Source organism: Equus quagga, chromosome 20, assembly GCF_021613505.1.
Source record: "Equus quagga isolate Etosha38 chromosome 20, UCLA_HA_Equagga_1.0, whole genome shotgun sequence".
In the NCBI taxonomy this organism is placed as follows: domain Eukaryota; kingdom Metazoa; phylum Chordata; class Mammalia; order Perissodactyla; family Equidae; genus Equus; species Equus quagga.
Window position 1 is genome coordinate 14,517,256 of NC_060286.1, and position 17,592 is coordinate 14,534,847.

Consider the following 17,592-nt stretch of genomic DNA (forward strand, 5'->3'; position numbering starts at 1 on the left):
CTTTTGTTTTAGGCTGGGGACTGACAGAGAAACAAGTGAATGATCAAATAGCTAACTTCAAACTTTGCCTGAGGCAAGGGCCCAGGGGTTGGGCAACTTGAAAGGCAAACTGGAGAGAGGTTCTGGGGAGGGTTTTGTTTCTTGGAAGAAATTCAAAGAAATTTCTAGGCTAGCCACGGTGCTCACGTTCAGCTTTGAGCCCGGAGACTCCTGCGGCTGGTGGATGTGGGCCTTCCATTTCATCCCTTTGTTGAAGGAAGAGAGATGCCCATGCTGAACTCTTGCCTGTGTCCCCGCCAGAGAACCACACTCGGGAGCCCAGAGCCCACCTTGAGTGGGGTTGCAAACGTGAAAGCCTTGGGATTCATGTTAGGCAGTCAGATGCTGTCACTCCTCTGCTCAAGACCCCACAGGGGCTCTCAGTCACTCAGCAAAACCCAAAGTCCTTCCACCACCTGCCCTTCCCCCACGAGCACATGCCACCAGCTCTGCCCTCGGCTCCGGCCTCCCTCCGCCTCCCTCACTCTGCCTCCTTGCTGCACCTTGACCTTGTCGGCCTCACTCCTATTTCTAGTCTTTCCCCCTGCTGATCCCTCTGCCGGAACGCTCCTCCTCAACAGCCACATGACTTGCTTCCTCGCCTCCCTCAGGTCTTAGCTCAAATGTCCCTTTTGAGTGAGGACTTCCCTAATCAGCCTAATTAAAATTCTACCCTCCCCAACTCCCCTTGCCCTCATCACTCAGTTCCCTGCTTCCTTTCTCTCCACTGCACTTACTGCCATCTGATAGACGACATATTCCACTCATTTTCTTGTCCACTTGTATTTTGTTTATTTTACTGAGTTTCTGTCTCCTCCCTCTAGAGTGGAAGGGGTTCTAGGACAGTGTGTGACACATAACAAATAGGTGCTCAATAAAAATTTGCTGAATGAACTAAAGAAAACAGTGCGGCTTGCTGGACATGGCGTGACCTTTACGTTGCAGTTCTGCAGCTGAGGGTTTGGGTGGCCTTGGGGAGGTTAGTTAACGTCTTTGAGCTTCACAGTCCTTACTACAGACGTCGGGGTAACGATCCCAACTTCATGTGGTCGCCGTGAGGATTAGGCATCAGCTGCAAAGGGCATGGCCCATAGCAAGTGCTCAGTAAGTGGATGATGGTTCCTGCTACTGTTATTGCCGTTGGTGATAATAGCGGCAATGATTAATAATAGCATGACAGTTTGGGCGGAGTGGGATGAAGAGACTTACTAGCATGACAAAGTTAGTCGGGCAGAAATGGAACCAGAATGCAGACCTTCTGGCCAAGCTGCAGAGCTCTGACCCGGAGAAGGGGCCAAGGCCTGGCCATTTGCAGGCAGACCTGGGGAAGCCAGGAACAGAGCCACGCTGGGTGTGGGTCCAGATGCCCAATGTCCAGTCCTGGCCCCAGCCCACATCTGGAAGTCACCTGGTGCACACAGCCTGGCCAGAAGGTGGGCATGAGTCCTGCTGCCTCCACTCCCTGCTTTGCTAGTCCCTGGGAGGGCCCCGAGCAGCTGTGCCCCCAGGCCTGGCCAGGGACCACGAGTGTCCTTATGGCCAGCTGGGGAGTGGGAAGAAGGACCGAGGCAGAACTCATGAGAAAACGGTCTTTTGTTTTTTGATTGAAAACAAAAAGAACAAGGGTTATGGATTTTCTGGCGCTGGAAGGAGATGTTTTAATATCACATGGTGTCCAACTGTAGGGTTAATTTGGGAGAAAGTAGGAAACCAGAAGAGGTTGAGGGTCAGCCAGCTGCAGGTGGGTCCTTGCCAGAAGTGATGATGGTGAGTGGAGACCAGAGTGGGCGACCTGCGAGGGCCCCCCGGAAGCAGAACGGCCACTTCTTGCATCTCGCAACACTACTAGGGACCACGGTCACTTGCAAATGCTCATTCAGCATCACCACCGCCATCCGAAGGAAGCATGTCTCAGGAAGGCCAGTGGTAGCCTGTAAATGGAGACTACCTGGGCCAAAAGGGGGGTCTGGGACCAGCTAGAAAGATGCCAGCTGGAGCGGCCTGTGGCTTGGTGGGTGGGTGGTTTTCCAGCCTCTCGGATGCCTGGAGCTGACTGACGAGCAGATGTTTCTTCCTGAGCTTATGTCTGGTTAGGGCTTTCTGGACAGAGGCTGGAAGTGCTGCCGCCATTTGATTCAGTTTTCCTTCTTGTGATCTTGGGGTTCCTTCAAAACTTTCCTCACTGCTCTCCCAGGGCTCAGATGTGAGGAGTGTGTGTGTGGGGTGTGTGTGGTGTGTGTGGAGGGTGTGTGTGCGCACATGCATGGAGTGAGCAGTTAGGAACATGGGCAAGGAGCGGGTGCACCCTGTGTGAACAGGCCCAGGATCTCCAGCCCCAGCATGCGCCTCCAAGGAGACACCAAAGGCAGGGGAAGCCAGCTCCTCCCCAGCTTCGCTCAGTGGGCACTTGCCTAGGGGCTCGTCCCCTCCTGACGCTGCCATCTCCTGCAGAGCTCTCCTTCAGGGTGTGGATGTGCGGTGGGAGCTTGGAGATCGTGCCCTGCAGCCGGGTGGGCCACGTCTTCAGGAAGCGGCACCCCTACAACTTCCCTGAGGGCAATGCTCTCACCTACATCAGGTAGGTCACAGTGCAGAGAGCACCGGGCTAGGAGCTAGGACACCCCGGTTCCAGACCCAGGCCCATCAGCTCATATGACCTCTCTGGGCCTGTTCTCCATTTCCCCCCACCCCATTCTGGGATTCCAGGTACTGTCAGGGATGGAAGGATGAAGTTGGGAGTGTTGCCACCAGGCCTCTCTTGTCTTGACTCTCTTTGTCCATGAGGGTCTTGGAAAACTGGCCAAATGACCCGCTAGGGGCTGTCCTTCCCTCACGGCCCCAAGGACTGGTCCTGGATGCCAGGTCCCAACCCTGACTTGGTCTGTGTCTGCATATCCATGTCCCAAGCCACTGGGCGGGCATGCTCGGTCTCGAGGGGCCGTGGGCCAGGTCCTAGAAGACCCCACCAACCCTGTGACCCGTTCTCCTGACAGAGGCATCAGGGGGTGGGGGACGGAGGAGTGTCGTGAGCGCCCCCAACAAGGACGATCTTCTCACCAGGCCCTTGCTCCCTTGTGCAGCAGCACCCCCAGTCTAGCTCCCTGAACGGCCTGTCGTTTTGTTTTGCTTCCCCCACCCCATTTTTATTGTCTTTATAATTATAAAAATAATACATGTTCACTGTAAAACTTCAAGCTGTATCAATATATATAATATATACATATCTGTACGTATATTATATTTTTTACTCTTTATATCATATATAGAGAAAAAAGTGAAAGTCCCTTTTACCCAGTCTTACTCCTATCCCACTTGTTTCTCGAAAAGTAACTACTGTTAATAGATTTCTGATCCCTCATGTCAGGCCTTTTAATTCATTTTCTTGTATACAGTTTATGTACAAAGACATACACACACCATGTGTTTGAGTTTGTGATTTTATATAAATGGGGTCATGCTGCGTGATTTTCTGCCACTCAACACCAAATTATAGACATCCTTCCATGTCAGTAACCATGGTGTTCTTTTTCAAGGCTGCCTAGTACTCCCTTGTGTGGAAGGAGTTCATTATTCTCCTCTTGATGGGCATTTAGGTCATCGCCAATGTTTTATTAAATAAATATTCTTGTACACGTCCTTTTTGCCCACATGCTGGTATTTTGGTAAAATAGATTCCTTGAAGTAGAGTGTCAGAGAGTATACATACCTACAGAGTTGATGGATATTGACAGATTGCCCTCCAAAAAGACTGTCCTTGTTTATCCCACCCCAATCAGTATTGCTTTGCATACACTCCCGGGATTCTCATCGCCCTGTACTGCCCAGAGCTGGTCTGACCCTGGTCCTAACTCTGTCACCACCCTGGTGACCTTATTTTGCTCCGTCCTCTCCTTTCAGGAATACCAAGCGCACTGCAGAGGTGTGGATGGATGAATACAAGCAATATTACTACGAGGCCCGGCCCTCGGCCATCGGGAAGGCCTTCGGCAGGTGGGCCCCACCATCAGCCCTGGTTCCTCCCTCCCCCGTGTTAGCACAACCTTAGCAAACATCATCTTGATGTGTGCGCCAGGGAAGCGCTCCCAGTCTCCTTAGTAACTGCGCCTCCTGCCACCCCCGGCTCTTCCAGCCTGCCTGGTGGGGTGTGCAATGCGGAGACAAGACCCTGGGCCTTGAAGGATGTGCAGCCTCATGGGGAGAAATAGCCGAGGGGGTGCACTTATGAAAAAGGGTCCACAAGCTGCCTGCAGGAAAAGGGACATCTGTGGGAGTGCTGAGCGCGGGCTGTCTGCAGGAAACACTTGGGGCTTTGTGTGCCCCATGCTGATCAACATCTGACTGTGCTCTGTTAGCCTGTTTTCCCCTCCTGGGCTGGTCTGACTGCAGTCTAGGTAAGCATTTTCAAAATGCAGATTGGTTGTGAAATCAATTTAGTGTGTCGTGACCAGCATTTTACAAAAATGCTGGAGAGAACTAGAACACTCGAGATTAGTACAGAACAGAATAGAAAACAATAGTTGATTGCAATTAAGGATAAGTACTGTTTTGTGAAACTCTCATTTCGGTCATATGTGTACGTGTGTGTAGCTATGTATACACGCGGGTGTCCTTGATCACAATGTAAGACGTATTTATTTCTTAGGGTTGTGGTCAGAAAAGTTTGAAAACATTGTTAGTGATCATCAGTGAATCCTTCTCTATTTACTTATATCTATCCTTTCAAAAAAAAAGTATGTCACTATTTCTTTTAGTGGGGAACTCACATTTCCTGAGGGAGTACTTTCTGCTAGGCACTTACGCCCCTTAATTCATTTCATTCTCACAAAAACCTCCTCAGGTAGGTGGTCATGTCCCTAGTTTACTGGAGAAGAAACGGAGGCCCATGCAGGCGGTGAAGGTCATCTGTCAGTGGTCCTTCGGGTCAGTGCAGCTGAGGAAGGTGGGGAGATCTGACTGGGGTGGCCAGCAGATGCATCAGATGGTTCTTCTTTGCCAGAATTCCTGAAAGCTGTTTAAAACGTACTTTTCTTGTTAAACCCTTCCTGCTAAACTGGACGGCAGGGAAGGAAAACTTCTAGTTCACGAAGGCTCTGCTCTCCAGGAAAATAGGAACCAGTTCGTGCTATACTAACCGAGGTCTCAGGGAGGGAGGAGCCAGAGGAAAGTGTGGCCCCCTGTGGGCTGGGGGGACCTGACAGGTGAGCAGGAATTTGAGGAGAGAATGAGGAGGAGACCCGGCCTGGAGACCCGGGCTGAACTTGCAGGTCAGAGAATGACTTAAGACAGGGGGGCCAAGGCAAGGGGCAGGTTTGGGTGGCTCCTGGTCCTGGCCCGCCAGGGATAGGCAGAAAGAGGGGCTGGCCTCCTGGAGCCCTGGGAGGGGCCTCTGCTCTCCTCCCTGGGGCTTCCTCCGACACCTGAGCCTTGCCTCCCCCTTCAGTGTAGCCACGCGGATCGAGCAGAGGAAGAAGATGAACTGCAAGTCCTTTCGCTGGTACCTGGATAACGTCTACCCAGAGCTCACGTGAGTGCCGCCCTCACCTGTGTGCTGGCCAGTGGGGGCCGGCAACCTGGGGGAGCCCCGCCCTGAGACCTCCCCAGCCCAGCCAGTCTGGCTCTATCTAGCTGTCAGTGTGGATCTCCATGTGAAGGCTCTGGGGGAACCGAGAGGACATTACCAGGAGTTAATAGTGAGGTGTGGGAGGAACCAAATTTTTAACAAACTGGGTCTTCGAGCTAGAAATGGGCGTTGCTCCCTTAGAGAAACGACACTGCCTTATGTGGCAGAGGCCACAGAAATAGTCATCCCCTTTGACTCTGCTCTCTCCCCTCTGGAGTTTGTCCCAAGGAAAAGAAAGCAACCAAAGCAGAAAACTGTTGACAAGTGGATGTTCACCGTAGGCTTCTCTCTGCTGTGAAAAATCGAGAAACGACTAACAGCAGGGACTGGTGCCGAGAATCACGATACATCGATCTGAGCAAATGTTATGCGTCCAATAATATAATCATAAGGCTGTGAAAAAACGTGGAGAGATGCTGGCTCTGGCAAATGAGGACACACCTGCCCTTGGTGTATGTACTAGAGAGGCAGTGACATGTGAGTGTATCGCACTCCGGGCCTGGAGTCACAGCCACAACGGCTGGCATGGGGCACAGAGGATTCTTACTTCAAAATCCTTCCCAGAGTCTTGGCTACATCCACAGCTTGTTTCCTCACCTCCTTCAGGTCTGGCTCGTGTCCCCTTCTGGGGCATTTGCAGACACCCCATTCCACGTCCCTCTGTGGCCTCCTCATCATCTAGCATATTTGTGGCCAGTTAATTTTGTTGTAGTCTCCCCGCCGGGACAGTAGCTCTGCGAGGGGAGAGGCGTGTGTCTGGTTGGTCGCTGCTGCACCTCTAGCCCCTAGAAGGCGCCTGTCCCAAACGGGTGCTCTGGGCGTGTTTTTGACTGAGTGAACTGCACAGTCAACAAGCCTCGGGAGTAATGTGTAAATTGGCACCCTCCCTTCTCTAGCTGTCCCCCCGGTGAACAGGTGACCCACTGCTGCCAGCTTTCTCCCAAGGATGCCCCCATGGCTTCCAGAACACGGCGCCCCTCAGAGCCTTCATGTCCTCGAAGGAGGCAAATCTTGGTCCTCTGAGGGCAGATTTGATTTTTGGAAAACAGCCAAAGTTAGGTTGTAGCCAAGAAGTTAGATGATTAACCCAGAGAGCACAATCCTGGGTCCCAAATGCCGTGTGACAAGGCTGACATAAGTGACAAGAATAAACTGACTCTGGGAGCAATTTTCAAGGAATTCCTAAACAGTTTGAGCAACGGCATCATCCTTGAAGAAAGGTGGCCGTCTGGATAACCAGCTCCCCAGACAAGAGCCATGAAGAGAAGAGCGTTAGTGTATAAAAGTGTGATAAATGGACAGTTTCCTCAAGTGGCCACTTTGAAGGGGACAGTTTCATCCAGACGTGACAGTTCTGGGGAAAGCAGTCATTTCTTTACACTCTGTCAGAGTTCATACAACATTCTGATGGAGCCAGGGACTCTAGGCCTCGGGCGGGAGCTGGGAAGCCGTGGGAGGTGCTGGGGAGGATGGGGAAGGTGGCTTCCTCTCCCCTCCTCAGTCCCCACGCACAGTGTCCCATGTCACCCCCCGAGGACAAGAGGAAGGAGTGTTTGATAACTGTCAGAAACCCGGATCGACCACAAGACAGGAGACTAGATGAAACCAGCTATGCTGAATGAGGAGCATAAGTCATCGTCTGCATCTTCCGTGGAAGTTAGAAAGAAGGCCTTTTAAGATAGAAACTGCATGCCCCCTGCCTATCCAGATTACTCATCCCCAGGGCACCCGTCCATGTTCCGCCTCAGTCCTCAGGGTGAAGGGCCAGGGGTGGATAGGTTGTTGGTTAGAAAGGAGATCTATAGCCCAAATGATACCAACTTTCCTCGAGACAGGGGGTCCTAATAGCTGGCCCACACTTGCAGATGGTCAATGGAGAGACTGAGGAGGCCGAGGGGAGAGGCCTTTGCTTTCCTAAGCCTGTCTGCAATCCTGCCACAGCTCTGCCCCTTATCCAGGTCAGGGTTCTGCAGCTGGCCTCATAAATAAATAAAAGCTAATTTATTGCTTTTATTATGATGGTCAGGAACAGTTGTGGAGGCTTGCATTGCACAAGCCCACCACATTTGCAAGGTGCTAGTCACATAGTAGATATTACACATTTATTACAACCATTCCTGGCAGATGGCAGTAAAAGTAGTCCTCTAACAAAACCAGTATATGATGACAATTTTCTAACAGATGGAAGTAAATTATCTTGAGGAAGAAGTACCTATTGCTATTTCTATGAAGGTATCTAAAGGGCGAGTGGTGGCCCAGCTTGGAGGAGATCCGCAGAGAAAGACGCAGATGCAGACTTAAGAGAGCTGAGGACAAGCAGGACAGCTTAGCCCGGCTCTGCGGGGAGCTGAGAAAGGCTGGCGATGACGGCCATCCCAGCCGCTCCAGGGCTGCTGCCACACACACCCCTCAGGAACTGCATCTGGTCTTGGGATTGCTGCCCGAGCCCAGGGCTTCGCCCCTAGGCATCATGGGCCGGCCTTCAGTGCCAACGGCCATTGCCACACGTGGACAGTGCCCAGCTCACCTCTGAAAGCTGGTCACCTTGCACATCTCCCTGAGCAACAGCGGGTAGGAAGAGAATAGAAGGGTCTGGAACAACCCTTGGACTGCACTCCCCAGAGCACAGCTCTCAGCAGGCCCCTGGGTGGAGCAGAGCGGGTGGAGCTGTTGCCTCCCGACACCCTTGCACCCAGCTGGAATTGCAAACTCAGATCCGACAGGGCTCAGACAGGTGATGTAAACAAGCCAAGGTGGGGGGGTGAGCAAATATAGGGAGTGGAGGGGACTGTGGCAAACTGGGACGCAAAGCCCCATCCGGGGGCAGCTGCTGCTCACGACAGTGTATCAGTGCCGTGCTGGCAGGCAAGCTCAGTGTGACCTGATCTTCCTATTTTTTCAAGAGAAGCTGGATTCAGATTTTTCTGTGTAAACTTGAAATTTCTAAATACTGCCGACTGATTAAAAGCACCAACAACCACACGGGGCAGGTCAGACATAACATGCAGGGGCCAGACTCAGCGCGGGGGCCGACAGTCTGCGACCTCTGCTCTGGAACCACATGACCTCTCAAGGGGGCTCTGGGGGGCTGCTCTGCTGCCAGGCGGTGGGGGAGAAAGCGAAGGCGTGTCCCCGAGGCTCTGTGGGAGTGGCCGGTCCTAGGGTCCTGGGGGATTCCAACCAGCCTCGAGGAAGGAAGACCTGGTTTGGTCAAGATCCTGCAGGATGTCCCATCAAGGAACGCCAGGACTGCCCTGCTGCCCCCAGCCCTGCCAAGTTCTCTTCCCGACACAGGTAACAGGAGGCAGGTCAGATTCGGCAAGTGGTCAGACTCTAAGCCCTCAGGGTTCCCCATCACCCTCTGTGGGTCCACAATCCCAGACTGTGTACAACCTTCTAAGCCCAGGGATACAAGCCTGCGGCAGCTGGTTGTTACCCACAGGGTAAGACCATGTGTCTTATGTCATTGTGTGTGTGTGTTTAAGCATATTTTCCTGTACATATAAAGTGTCTTAATAATATGGTATTTTGAAACACGCCTATTTTACTTAAGCATGTTGTGAACAGTTTCCCAAATTACCAGATATTCTTTCACAGAGTTGTTTTTAAAGGCTAAAGGGTTTTCCATGCTACAGATGAGTCAGAATTTACTTAGCCCATCCCCTGTTGTTGGATATCTAGAAATTTCCAATGATTTCAGTATAATCAACCACTCTGAGTTGAATAGTTGTTTGTTTTAGTGAGGAAGATTGGCCCCAGGCTAACATCTGTTGCCAATCTTCCCCTTTTTGCTTGAGGAAGATGGTCTCCGAGCTAACATCTGTGCCAATCTTCCTGTTTGATGTGGGACGCTGCCACAGTGTGGCCTGACGAGTGGTGCTAGGTCTGCACCTGGGATCTGAACCTACGAACCCCAGGCCACCAAAGCAGAACACGTGAACTTAACCACTACGTCACCAGGCCAGACCCTGAGATGAATAACTTGTAAACTAAATCTCTGCACACACCTATAATTATTGAGTTCCCAGAAGTGGGATGGTTAGGTCAAAGGCATGCACATTTTTAAGGCCTTTGATACATAATACCACGTGGCCCTCAGGAGATCTGGGCCAATTCATGCTCTCACAGGCACGGTTTGAGAAGACCCAATCCCCCAGCTATTGCCAAGACTATTGATAATAAAAACAATAATAATATATGCACACACACAAATATGTATTATTTTATACATGAATAAACATATATAAACACACATATATATATACATATATGGTAAACACTGGTAACTCTCTCCTAGGTGTTTCTTTAATCATTAGTGAGATTGAACACATTTTCATATTTGTGTATTTTAAATTTGCCTCTTTAAAGCAACCCCTTCCTGTCACTTTGAGATTGCTTACTGAACCCACCTTTAGGCCCCCGCCCCTTCCCAGGCTTTCCTCTCCCTGGACTGGGGAGCCCCAGGTTTCTGGCCCGAGCTTTCTCCCCACAGGGTCCCCAGGGCAGTCCATGGGCTCCCGGAGCTGCTCAGCACCCAGTGGGGCGAGGCCCAGTCTTCCCAGAGCAATGCTGCCCCCTCACCGTCCCCTGCCTACCTCCCCCTGCTGGCTGGGCCTGCCCCCCAGGGCCCCTCCCACAGAGACTGGCACCCTGGAAGCTGACTGGGCGCTGCCCTCTGGGTGAGCCCAGGGGCCGAGGCCCCATGTGACAGCTGCCTTTTCTCTCAGTGTGCCAGTGAAGGAAGTGCTTCCCGGCATCATCAAGCAGGGCGTGAACTGCTTAGAGTCCCAGGGCCAGGACACGGCTGGTAACTTCCTGCTTGGAATGGGGATCTGCAGAGGGTCTGTCAAGAACCCCCCAGCGCCCCAGGTAAGCTGCTTAGGACCTCCAAGTCAGGACCGGGAGTGGGGCGAGGGGCTTCCCTCTGCTCATCCTCATCCTCTCTCTGTCTACATCCTCCACAAACACCCTTTCCCAGGGACCCTGCAAGCTTTCCTCTCTCACTCTGTTCCTTGGGTCTGCTCCTGCCACGTTCCCATCCCCTTTCCAGCCTGTCACACAGTTGCCCCCTGAGTACAGCCGCTTTCTCCTTGCAGAAGGAGAAATGCTGCCCAAACAGCACCCAGTTCTCTCCTGGGACACAGCTGTGGGAAGCTCGTGTGATGCGCAGCAGGGCCTCCAGGACTCCTGTCTCTACACATGTGTGCAACATACGAGTGTCGATGCAGCCATGTCAAAACTAGAGCAGGTCACGGAGACCCCGGCATGGCCCAGCGCCCTGGCCGCCCTGGGCCCCTGTCCTGTCTTTCTCCTCTCCCCCAGTGTCCCTTGGTACATCCTTGATTGCCCTCTGGCCAGCTCCAGCTAAGCTCCCTCATCCTAATATTTTATTATGAAAATTTTCAAAAATATAGAAAAGTTGAAAGAATTGTGCAGTGAATACTCATACACCCACCACTATTATTTGTAGGAAATTCTACCAAAATACACAGTATATTTGCTTTATCACCTGTGTTCCCATATACCCATCCATTGCTGTGTTGTTGTTTTTTTTTGAGGAAGATTAGCCCTGAGCTCACATCTGCTGCCAATCCTCCTCTTTTTGCTGAGGAAGACTGGTCCTGAGCTAACATCTGTGCCCATCTTCCTCTACTTTTTTATACGTGGGATGCCTACCACAGCATGGCTTGCCAAGAAGTGTCATGTCCACACCCGAGATCCGAACTGGTGGAGCCCGGGCCGCCAAAGTGGAACATGCACACTTAACCGCTGTGCCACCGGGCCGGCCCCCATCGCTGTGCTTTTTGACTCGGCCTTTCTGCTCCCTGTCTTGCAGGCATGGCTGTTCAGTGACCACCTCATCCAGCAGCAGGGGAAGTGCCTGACTGCCACCTCCACCTCCGTCTCCCCCGGGTCCCTGGTCACACTGCAGGTGTGCAACCCGAGAGAAGGCAGGCAGGTAAGCCCCTTGCCCCTGGGCACAGGATGGCCAGCAGCCCCAGGGGGACACGCAGCGGGGGTGGCAGCCCCTGCCAGGGGAGCCCAGGTTGAGACATAATAGACCCAAATAAACCCTCCAGAGTACGACCTGTGGGGGCCTGAGTCAGTGTCTAGGTCAAGTCTGTTACCTTACTCATGAAGAAATGCTTCTGCAGGTAAGCGTTTGTTAAATGTCCCGCCTGCCAGCCGGAGAGCTCTGTGAGGGCAGGGACTATTTGTCTTGTCAATACATTTCCTAGCCTCTGATAGTCACCACAGCCAAAATAAGTGCGAGCTTTTACTAAGAGCTTGTGCTCAGAGTTTTACGAATCTCATCTAACCCTCCCAGCAGCCGAGCGACTCACTTTACAGATGAGGAAACCGAGGCTCGCTGAATTTAAGAAGCGTGTGTCAGGCCACACAGCCTGGAAGGGGTAGGGCTGGGCTTCAAGCCCAGGTCTGTGTGACCTCTAAGCCCACGGTCTTAACGCAGCACATAGCAGATGTTCAGTAGGTCTTTCTTGCCTGCTGGCTGACTGGGGAAACTGAGATGCAGATACAAGGATTTCCAAGCTGTCATGCCAGACTCACATGAGCACAGCCTTTTCCATGTGTCAAACACTCATCCACCCTGTCCCCATTAGTTTTGGGAGACCGGTCAGACCCACTGGTTGAGGAAGAAATGGATGCTCAGAGAGATGAAGACATTTGCTCAGGGCACACAGCAGCCAGTAAGAGAGTCAGCCCAGCTCCCACCTGTGCTGCTCTCTTCCTGGCTGGGAGGGCTGCCCCTCTGCCCAGGGAACAGGGTGCAAAGGCCAGAGGTCAGGTCCAGCTCTCCCTCTGCCCGCCCCTTCTCAGTAGCCCTCCCTGGGCCTGGCCCTGGCCAGCGGTGGGGCAGTACACAGGGCGAGGAGGGTGCCTGGCCCTCTGATTTGGTCTGCCGGGTTTTCCTCCCACCTGCTTATGTTTGTCTCGGTCAGCTTTTTCTTTAGGGGCGATTGGAGGTTTGCTTTCCATTCTGGAAAAGAAGCCAGACCCTCTCTCTGCAGCCTGTGCATGTGTGTGTGTGTGTGTGTGTGTGTGTGTATGCACGTGTGCATGTCTGAGAGATCTGTGGGCCACAGCCTGCTTGCTGGGCCTGCTGGATGCTCCTAAAGCACTTTCTGGTTGGAGGGATGCAGCTTGTCCCGCCAGCCCCCAGGCTGCCTGCCCTCTGCCCCTGCCTTGCAGTGAGGGGGAACCTCAGGTTCCCCTTCACCTAGAGCACAGACCTTTCTGAGGGTCAGGCCTGGAGCCCACTCCCAGCACCTCCTTGCTGAGGCAGAGCTCCCAGGGCACCCACCACTCGAATACTTCTCCTCTGGGCCTGATGCATCCATTTCCCCTTGGCGCTGACCCAGCCTGAGGGGCTCATGGGAATCTCCCTTGACCCCGGTCATTCTGCTCCTGCAAGTCCTGCCAGGCCCCACAGCATCCTGGGCACCCGTGTCCCTCTCCTCCAGGAGGACATGATGAGCAGCTCTCCCACGGCCAGTCCCTTCTAGAATCTGGGCCTCCCTTCTTGTCCCTCGTTGGCCTCTTGGCCACTTGGGTGTCGGGTATCCATGAGGTCCCTATGCACTAGAGCGGGTGATGGAGTCAGCAGGTCCCAGCTCTGTCACCCCTCTCACCTCTCTGAGCCTCAGTCTCCTCATTTATAAAATGCCTCTGCCTCTGCTGACCTTGCAAGGACTCTGCAAGAACCGAGACTGTGGAAATGGGAGAATGCTGTGAGGGGATATTGTTACTCTGGCCAGGCCAGAACTAAGTGGCCAGGAGAGTTGGGGCAGCCCCAAGACTGTGCCTGATGGCAGCAGTAGGAAGCGAGAATCCTGTGATTTGGGGAGATGTCCTAATGACTGGGCGGTTCATTCATTCATCTATGCATCATCCTTCATAAAACTGCAACAAGTGCCTACCTTGTGCCAGGGAATGTGCAGATCATGTTGGCCACAAGGAGAAAAGAAGGACATGGTCCAGCAATGCCCAGCTAGGGAGAGTGTGGTCAGCTCCTCCCAGTAGGTCAGAGACTAGGAGAGCACAAGGCAATAGGATGCTGTGAGTTCCGGGGGACTAAAGGCCCTGTCCTACCCACGACTCCTGACCTTTAGGCCAGGGACTCCTCTCTCCTGCAGCCACGTGGGCCAGAGAGGCTGGATCTCAGCCCCACACGTCAGCCCTGCAATCCTAAGGGTAACCCGGGCTCCACACCCCCCCTGCCACCTTCTACTCCAGATGCACAACCCAAGTTGGTTTCCTTCTCTGCCCACCCCACGGCCCCCTGCGGTTCTAGCCCTGGCCCTGCAGCTGGTGCAGCCCATCTCCCTGCTCCCAGCTGCCCCAGCAAGAACACGGCCCCTCCCGCTCAGAGCCTTATGGGCTCCATCCATGTGCTCCCGAACACTTCCCACTTCTTAGGGAGGACAAAGTCGATATGGGAAGAGAGGAGAAGGATGCAGGGGAGGGAAATAGGAGAGAAACCAAAATATAGAACTATCTCGCTTTTTATTCTTCCCTGAGCCTTGAAACCCGGGTCTCAGCCTCTCGTCCCTCCTCCTAAGTGTCCCAAACAACACTCCAGCCTCCATTCATAGGAACAACTCTTCTCCCGCTTGCCAAGCCCAGGGAAGGGGAGGCAGGAGGTGGAAGCACTGACCCAGGAGCCCCTTCATGACTCTGATAGGGGACCCAAGTGCCCCCACCATCCCGCCAACCTCACTCATCATCGCTGCAGAGACAGTGGCCAGTTCCCACTGAAGAGAGTGTAGGCACCTGGCTGCACAGTTACAGGCCAGGGCAGAAGCTTAGGTGACAGGAAGAAGAAATCTTGCTTGAAGAAGTAAAAGATTCACCCAGCCCAGGCCGCAGACTCAAGTGCCTGCAGGGGGCAGGTGGGGAGGCCCTGGAGGAGAAAAGCAGGGACTAGATAGGACTCATGAACTGAGACCAGAGCCCCACCTGCAGTGGCGAGCAGGGCTCAGCCTCAACCAACTGATGCCACAGCAGGAACTGGGCCCAGGTCTAAAGAGAAGCTGGAAATGCAGATTTTTATGTGACAACTAAGCCAAATTTAAAATAAACTGTGCAGGCCACACAGAATACATCTCTGGGTTAGATTCATTCAGCCCACAAGCCTCTGATCGAGACAGTAACTTCCTGCCAAACTCCAGAAGCAAGAGCATATCAGAAGGGATGGGGTTTAAAGCTGGTGTGGGGGGTGGGGGAGCCTTGTGTATAGGGGACACAGTCTGTTTTGAATGAGAGGTGTGTGTCCAGGTATATACAGGGCCATTGACACACATGTGAAATGAAGGTACGGATATTATTATTATTTTTGATCACTGTTTTCTTGTTCCCCTCCTTCCCCCTCTACCTCTCCCCCCAGAGATGGAGGAGAAAAGCCTCTTTCATCCAGCATTCGGTCAGTGGCCTCTGCCTGGAGACCAAGCCCTCCCAGCTGGTGACCAGCAAGTGCCAGGCTGACGCCCCGGCCCAGCAATGGCAGCTGTTGCCGCACACATGACGGTAGCCCTGGGGCCTCCTGTACCTTTTGCATGAGACTTTGGGACTGGAAGGGGGTTAGGGTGGGGGGGTGTAAAGCGGGCCGTTTCCATCTTACATTTCTGCCGGAACCATCAGCAAACACCCCTGCCACGACATACGTTTCTCCAAAGCTTGTATGGGGAGGCACAGGGGGACATGCCCCTATGCCCTGGCCACCATTGTGGCCTTGCCTGGGGAGAGGAGAAGGTCAGGATGCTGGACTGCTGCTGGGGAGAGACTGGGAAGGTCCCCTGGCCCTTTCTCCCCTCCCTTTGCCCTCCAGGGGGCCTGGACAGTGGTTTGAGGGCCCTCCTCTTGTTGGCTGGAGTGAGCAAGGACAGAAGCCCACGCAGGGCCCTGGCGGGGTCCTGGGGCCATCCCATGGGATTGGGCAGGAGAGGAGAATGTGGGCAGCATGAATGGGGATGCTGAAGCTGAGGAGAGAGGGGCAGCCTGTGGGCAGGGCAGGTGGAGAACAGGAAGGAGAGGAGAAGCTCAGTGGCCTGTCCCAGGCAGTTGCTGGGTTGGGTGCGGGAGGGATGGGATCCAGGGCAAAGGATGGGTAATTTGCAGAAGGATATGGGTGGCAGAGCAGCCGAGCCCCAGAACATGGGTCTCCTCCTGAGGACCCCATCCCCCGCTTGCTGTACCAGCCGCAGGGTGTGTGCCCCCCGTCCTGTACTCTGGACCCCACATTCTTAGTAAGAGGTTGCAGGGGGATCTTCAGGGATAGCCTTGGAACACAGTTTATTGAACAGATCCCATTTCTGTTTGGCCATGTGTCAGGCCAAGACCTCTCCCTTGGGCCTTAATGACCAGCTGGTGCCCTGTCCCCCTGTCTGGGCCCACTGTGACGACTCTGTAAGGACAGGCAGCCACCAGGCACGACTGAGCAGCCCCATCCTCATTCATAGTTTTTGACTCCTGCCTTCTCAAAAGTCTTTGCCTCTGCAAGTAGAGCATTATGGGGTCGGGTGGCCAGTAAGAACAGGACCTTCTTTCTGGGGCGTAAACATTCTCCGAGTCTTCAGGGAGCAAGTCACGCAGGCTCAGCTTCATCCTCACCCTCGCCCCCCAACTGCTGGAGGGAGGCCCTCAAGGCTCAGCCGCTGCAGTGGGCCAGGAGGCCGGCTGGTGGCTCCTGCTTGTGTAGAGAGCTCCCAGTTCCTTCTCACAGCCCCTGGGCCTCTTTTCCCTACCCCATGGCCTGGTCTTGGAGCCACTTCTGCTGTTCTCCACGTTCCTCTTCCCCCACCCCACTGGCTCAGGCACTGTGATCTTGGCCAAAAGACTGGTGGTACCAGGACCCCTCAGGGGTCCCTCTCCCAAAGCAAACCAACCTGGGGCCCTCTAGGGAGTCCACAGATTCCAGAGGGCCTAGGAATCTCCTGAAATTGTCCTCCAAATAGCACATGTGTGTGCACATATGCATTTCCCTGGGGAGAGGGTCCATGGATTTCCCCAGCTTCTTACAGAGGTCCCTGCGCCCCAAAGGGTCTGAACCTCAGCTCTGGACTGGAGCTACCATCCACGTGAGCTGCCGTGCCCCTCTCCCTCCCTGGTGTGCCTAAACTGCCATCGTCCTGCTCTCTCCATGTGGCCCTTGGGGCCAGGAGCCAAGTGTCCACGGTCCGCAGCGCCCGCCATGGAGGGCTCTCAGTGGCTTCCCCTCATCTCCTGGCTCTCAGCAGCATCCTCTCAGCAGTGCTCCTGTGCCCCAGTGTGCACCCCCTGGGTTCACCAGCGTGGGGCCCTTGGCCAGCCTTCTCCCGTCCTCCGTTGTGATGTTTCATCTGCCACCATCTCCGTGGTGTGTGTCCACTCCAGTGGGCAGCGTGGACCTTTGGGGATGGGGAGCGTGGGCTTCTCTCACTGAATGTAAGAGGACTACTTCTCAGAGAGCCTTCGAGAGGCCCCCCTCCCTGTGGTCAGACCAGGCTCGGCATGTGTCAGTGTCCTTTGTGGGACTCAGCCCTATTCCGTTTTGCTTTTCCTCTTCTTGACCAAAGCATGTGCCACTAGCTGTCCCTGAGGACCTTTTCTTTATGGAACACACACCTGGAATAAAACCACTTCTCATGTGTACACATGCACCAGCGCCTTCCTTTCTGACTCCAGGGCCACGCCCTTCAGCGCCACCCTCCCCTGCCTCGTGGGTAAGTTGGGGCCTCTGTTCTGTAAAAGTGAAACTGAACACGCTCAGGTCTAAGCCCCTCCTGCACCTGATAGCTTGCTCCTCAGCCTGCGTGCGCTGTGGTACCCCAGGAACTCCTGGACGACAGGCTGGCTGCTTGGGGGGAGCCAGCAGGTGGCCCTGCTGCTGGGGAAGGCTGGGACCAGAGCCTAGGCTCCTGTGGCCTCATTGTGGG

At 53.9% G+C, this 17,592-nt stretch overlaps 1 protein-coding gene across 2 annotated transcripts in view; it reads left to right on the forward strand.

Annotated features, from left to right (window-relative positions):
• Positions 1–17,313, forward strand: part of LOC124231065 (polypeptide N-acetylgalactosaminyltransferase 16) — an 86,025-nt gene extending 68,712 nt beyond the window's left edge. The window contains exons 10-16 of one of the 2 annotated variants that reach the window (XM_046647705.1): positions 2,491–2,617; positions 3,937–4,029; positions 5,480–5,563; positions 10,387–10,528; positions 11,496–11,618; positions 15,066–15,205; positions 16,718–17,313. In XM_046647705.1, coding sequence (XP_046503661.1) covers positions 2,491–2,617; positions 3,937–4,029; positions 5,480–5,563; positions 10,387–10,528; positions 11,496–11,618; positions 15,066–15,203 — 707 coding nt within the window. In that variant the 3' untranslated portion in view covers positions 15,204–15,205; positions 16,718–17,313. The remainder of the gene's footprint in view (positions 1–2,490; positions 2,618–3,936; positions 4,030–5,479; positions 5,564–10,386; positions 10,529–11,495; positions 11,619–15,065; positions 15,206–16,717) is intronic. The other variant, XM_046647706.1, reaches the window with a different exon arrangement.
• Positions 17,314–17,592: the final 279 nt, after the last annotated feature.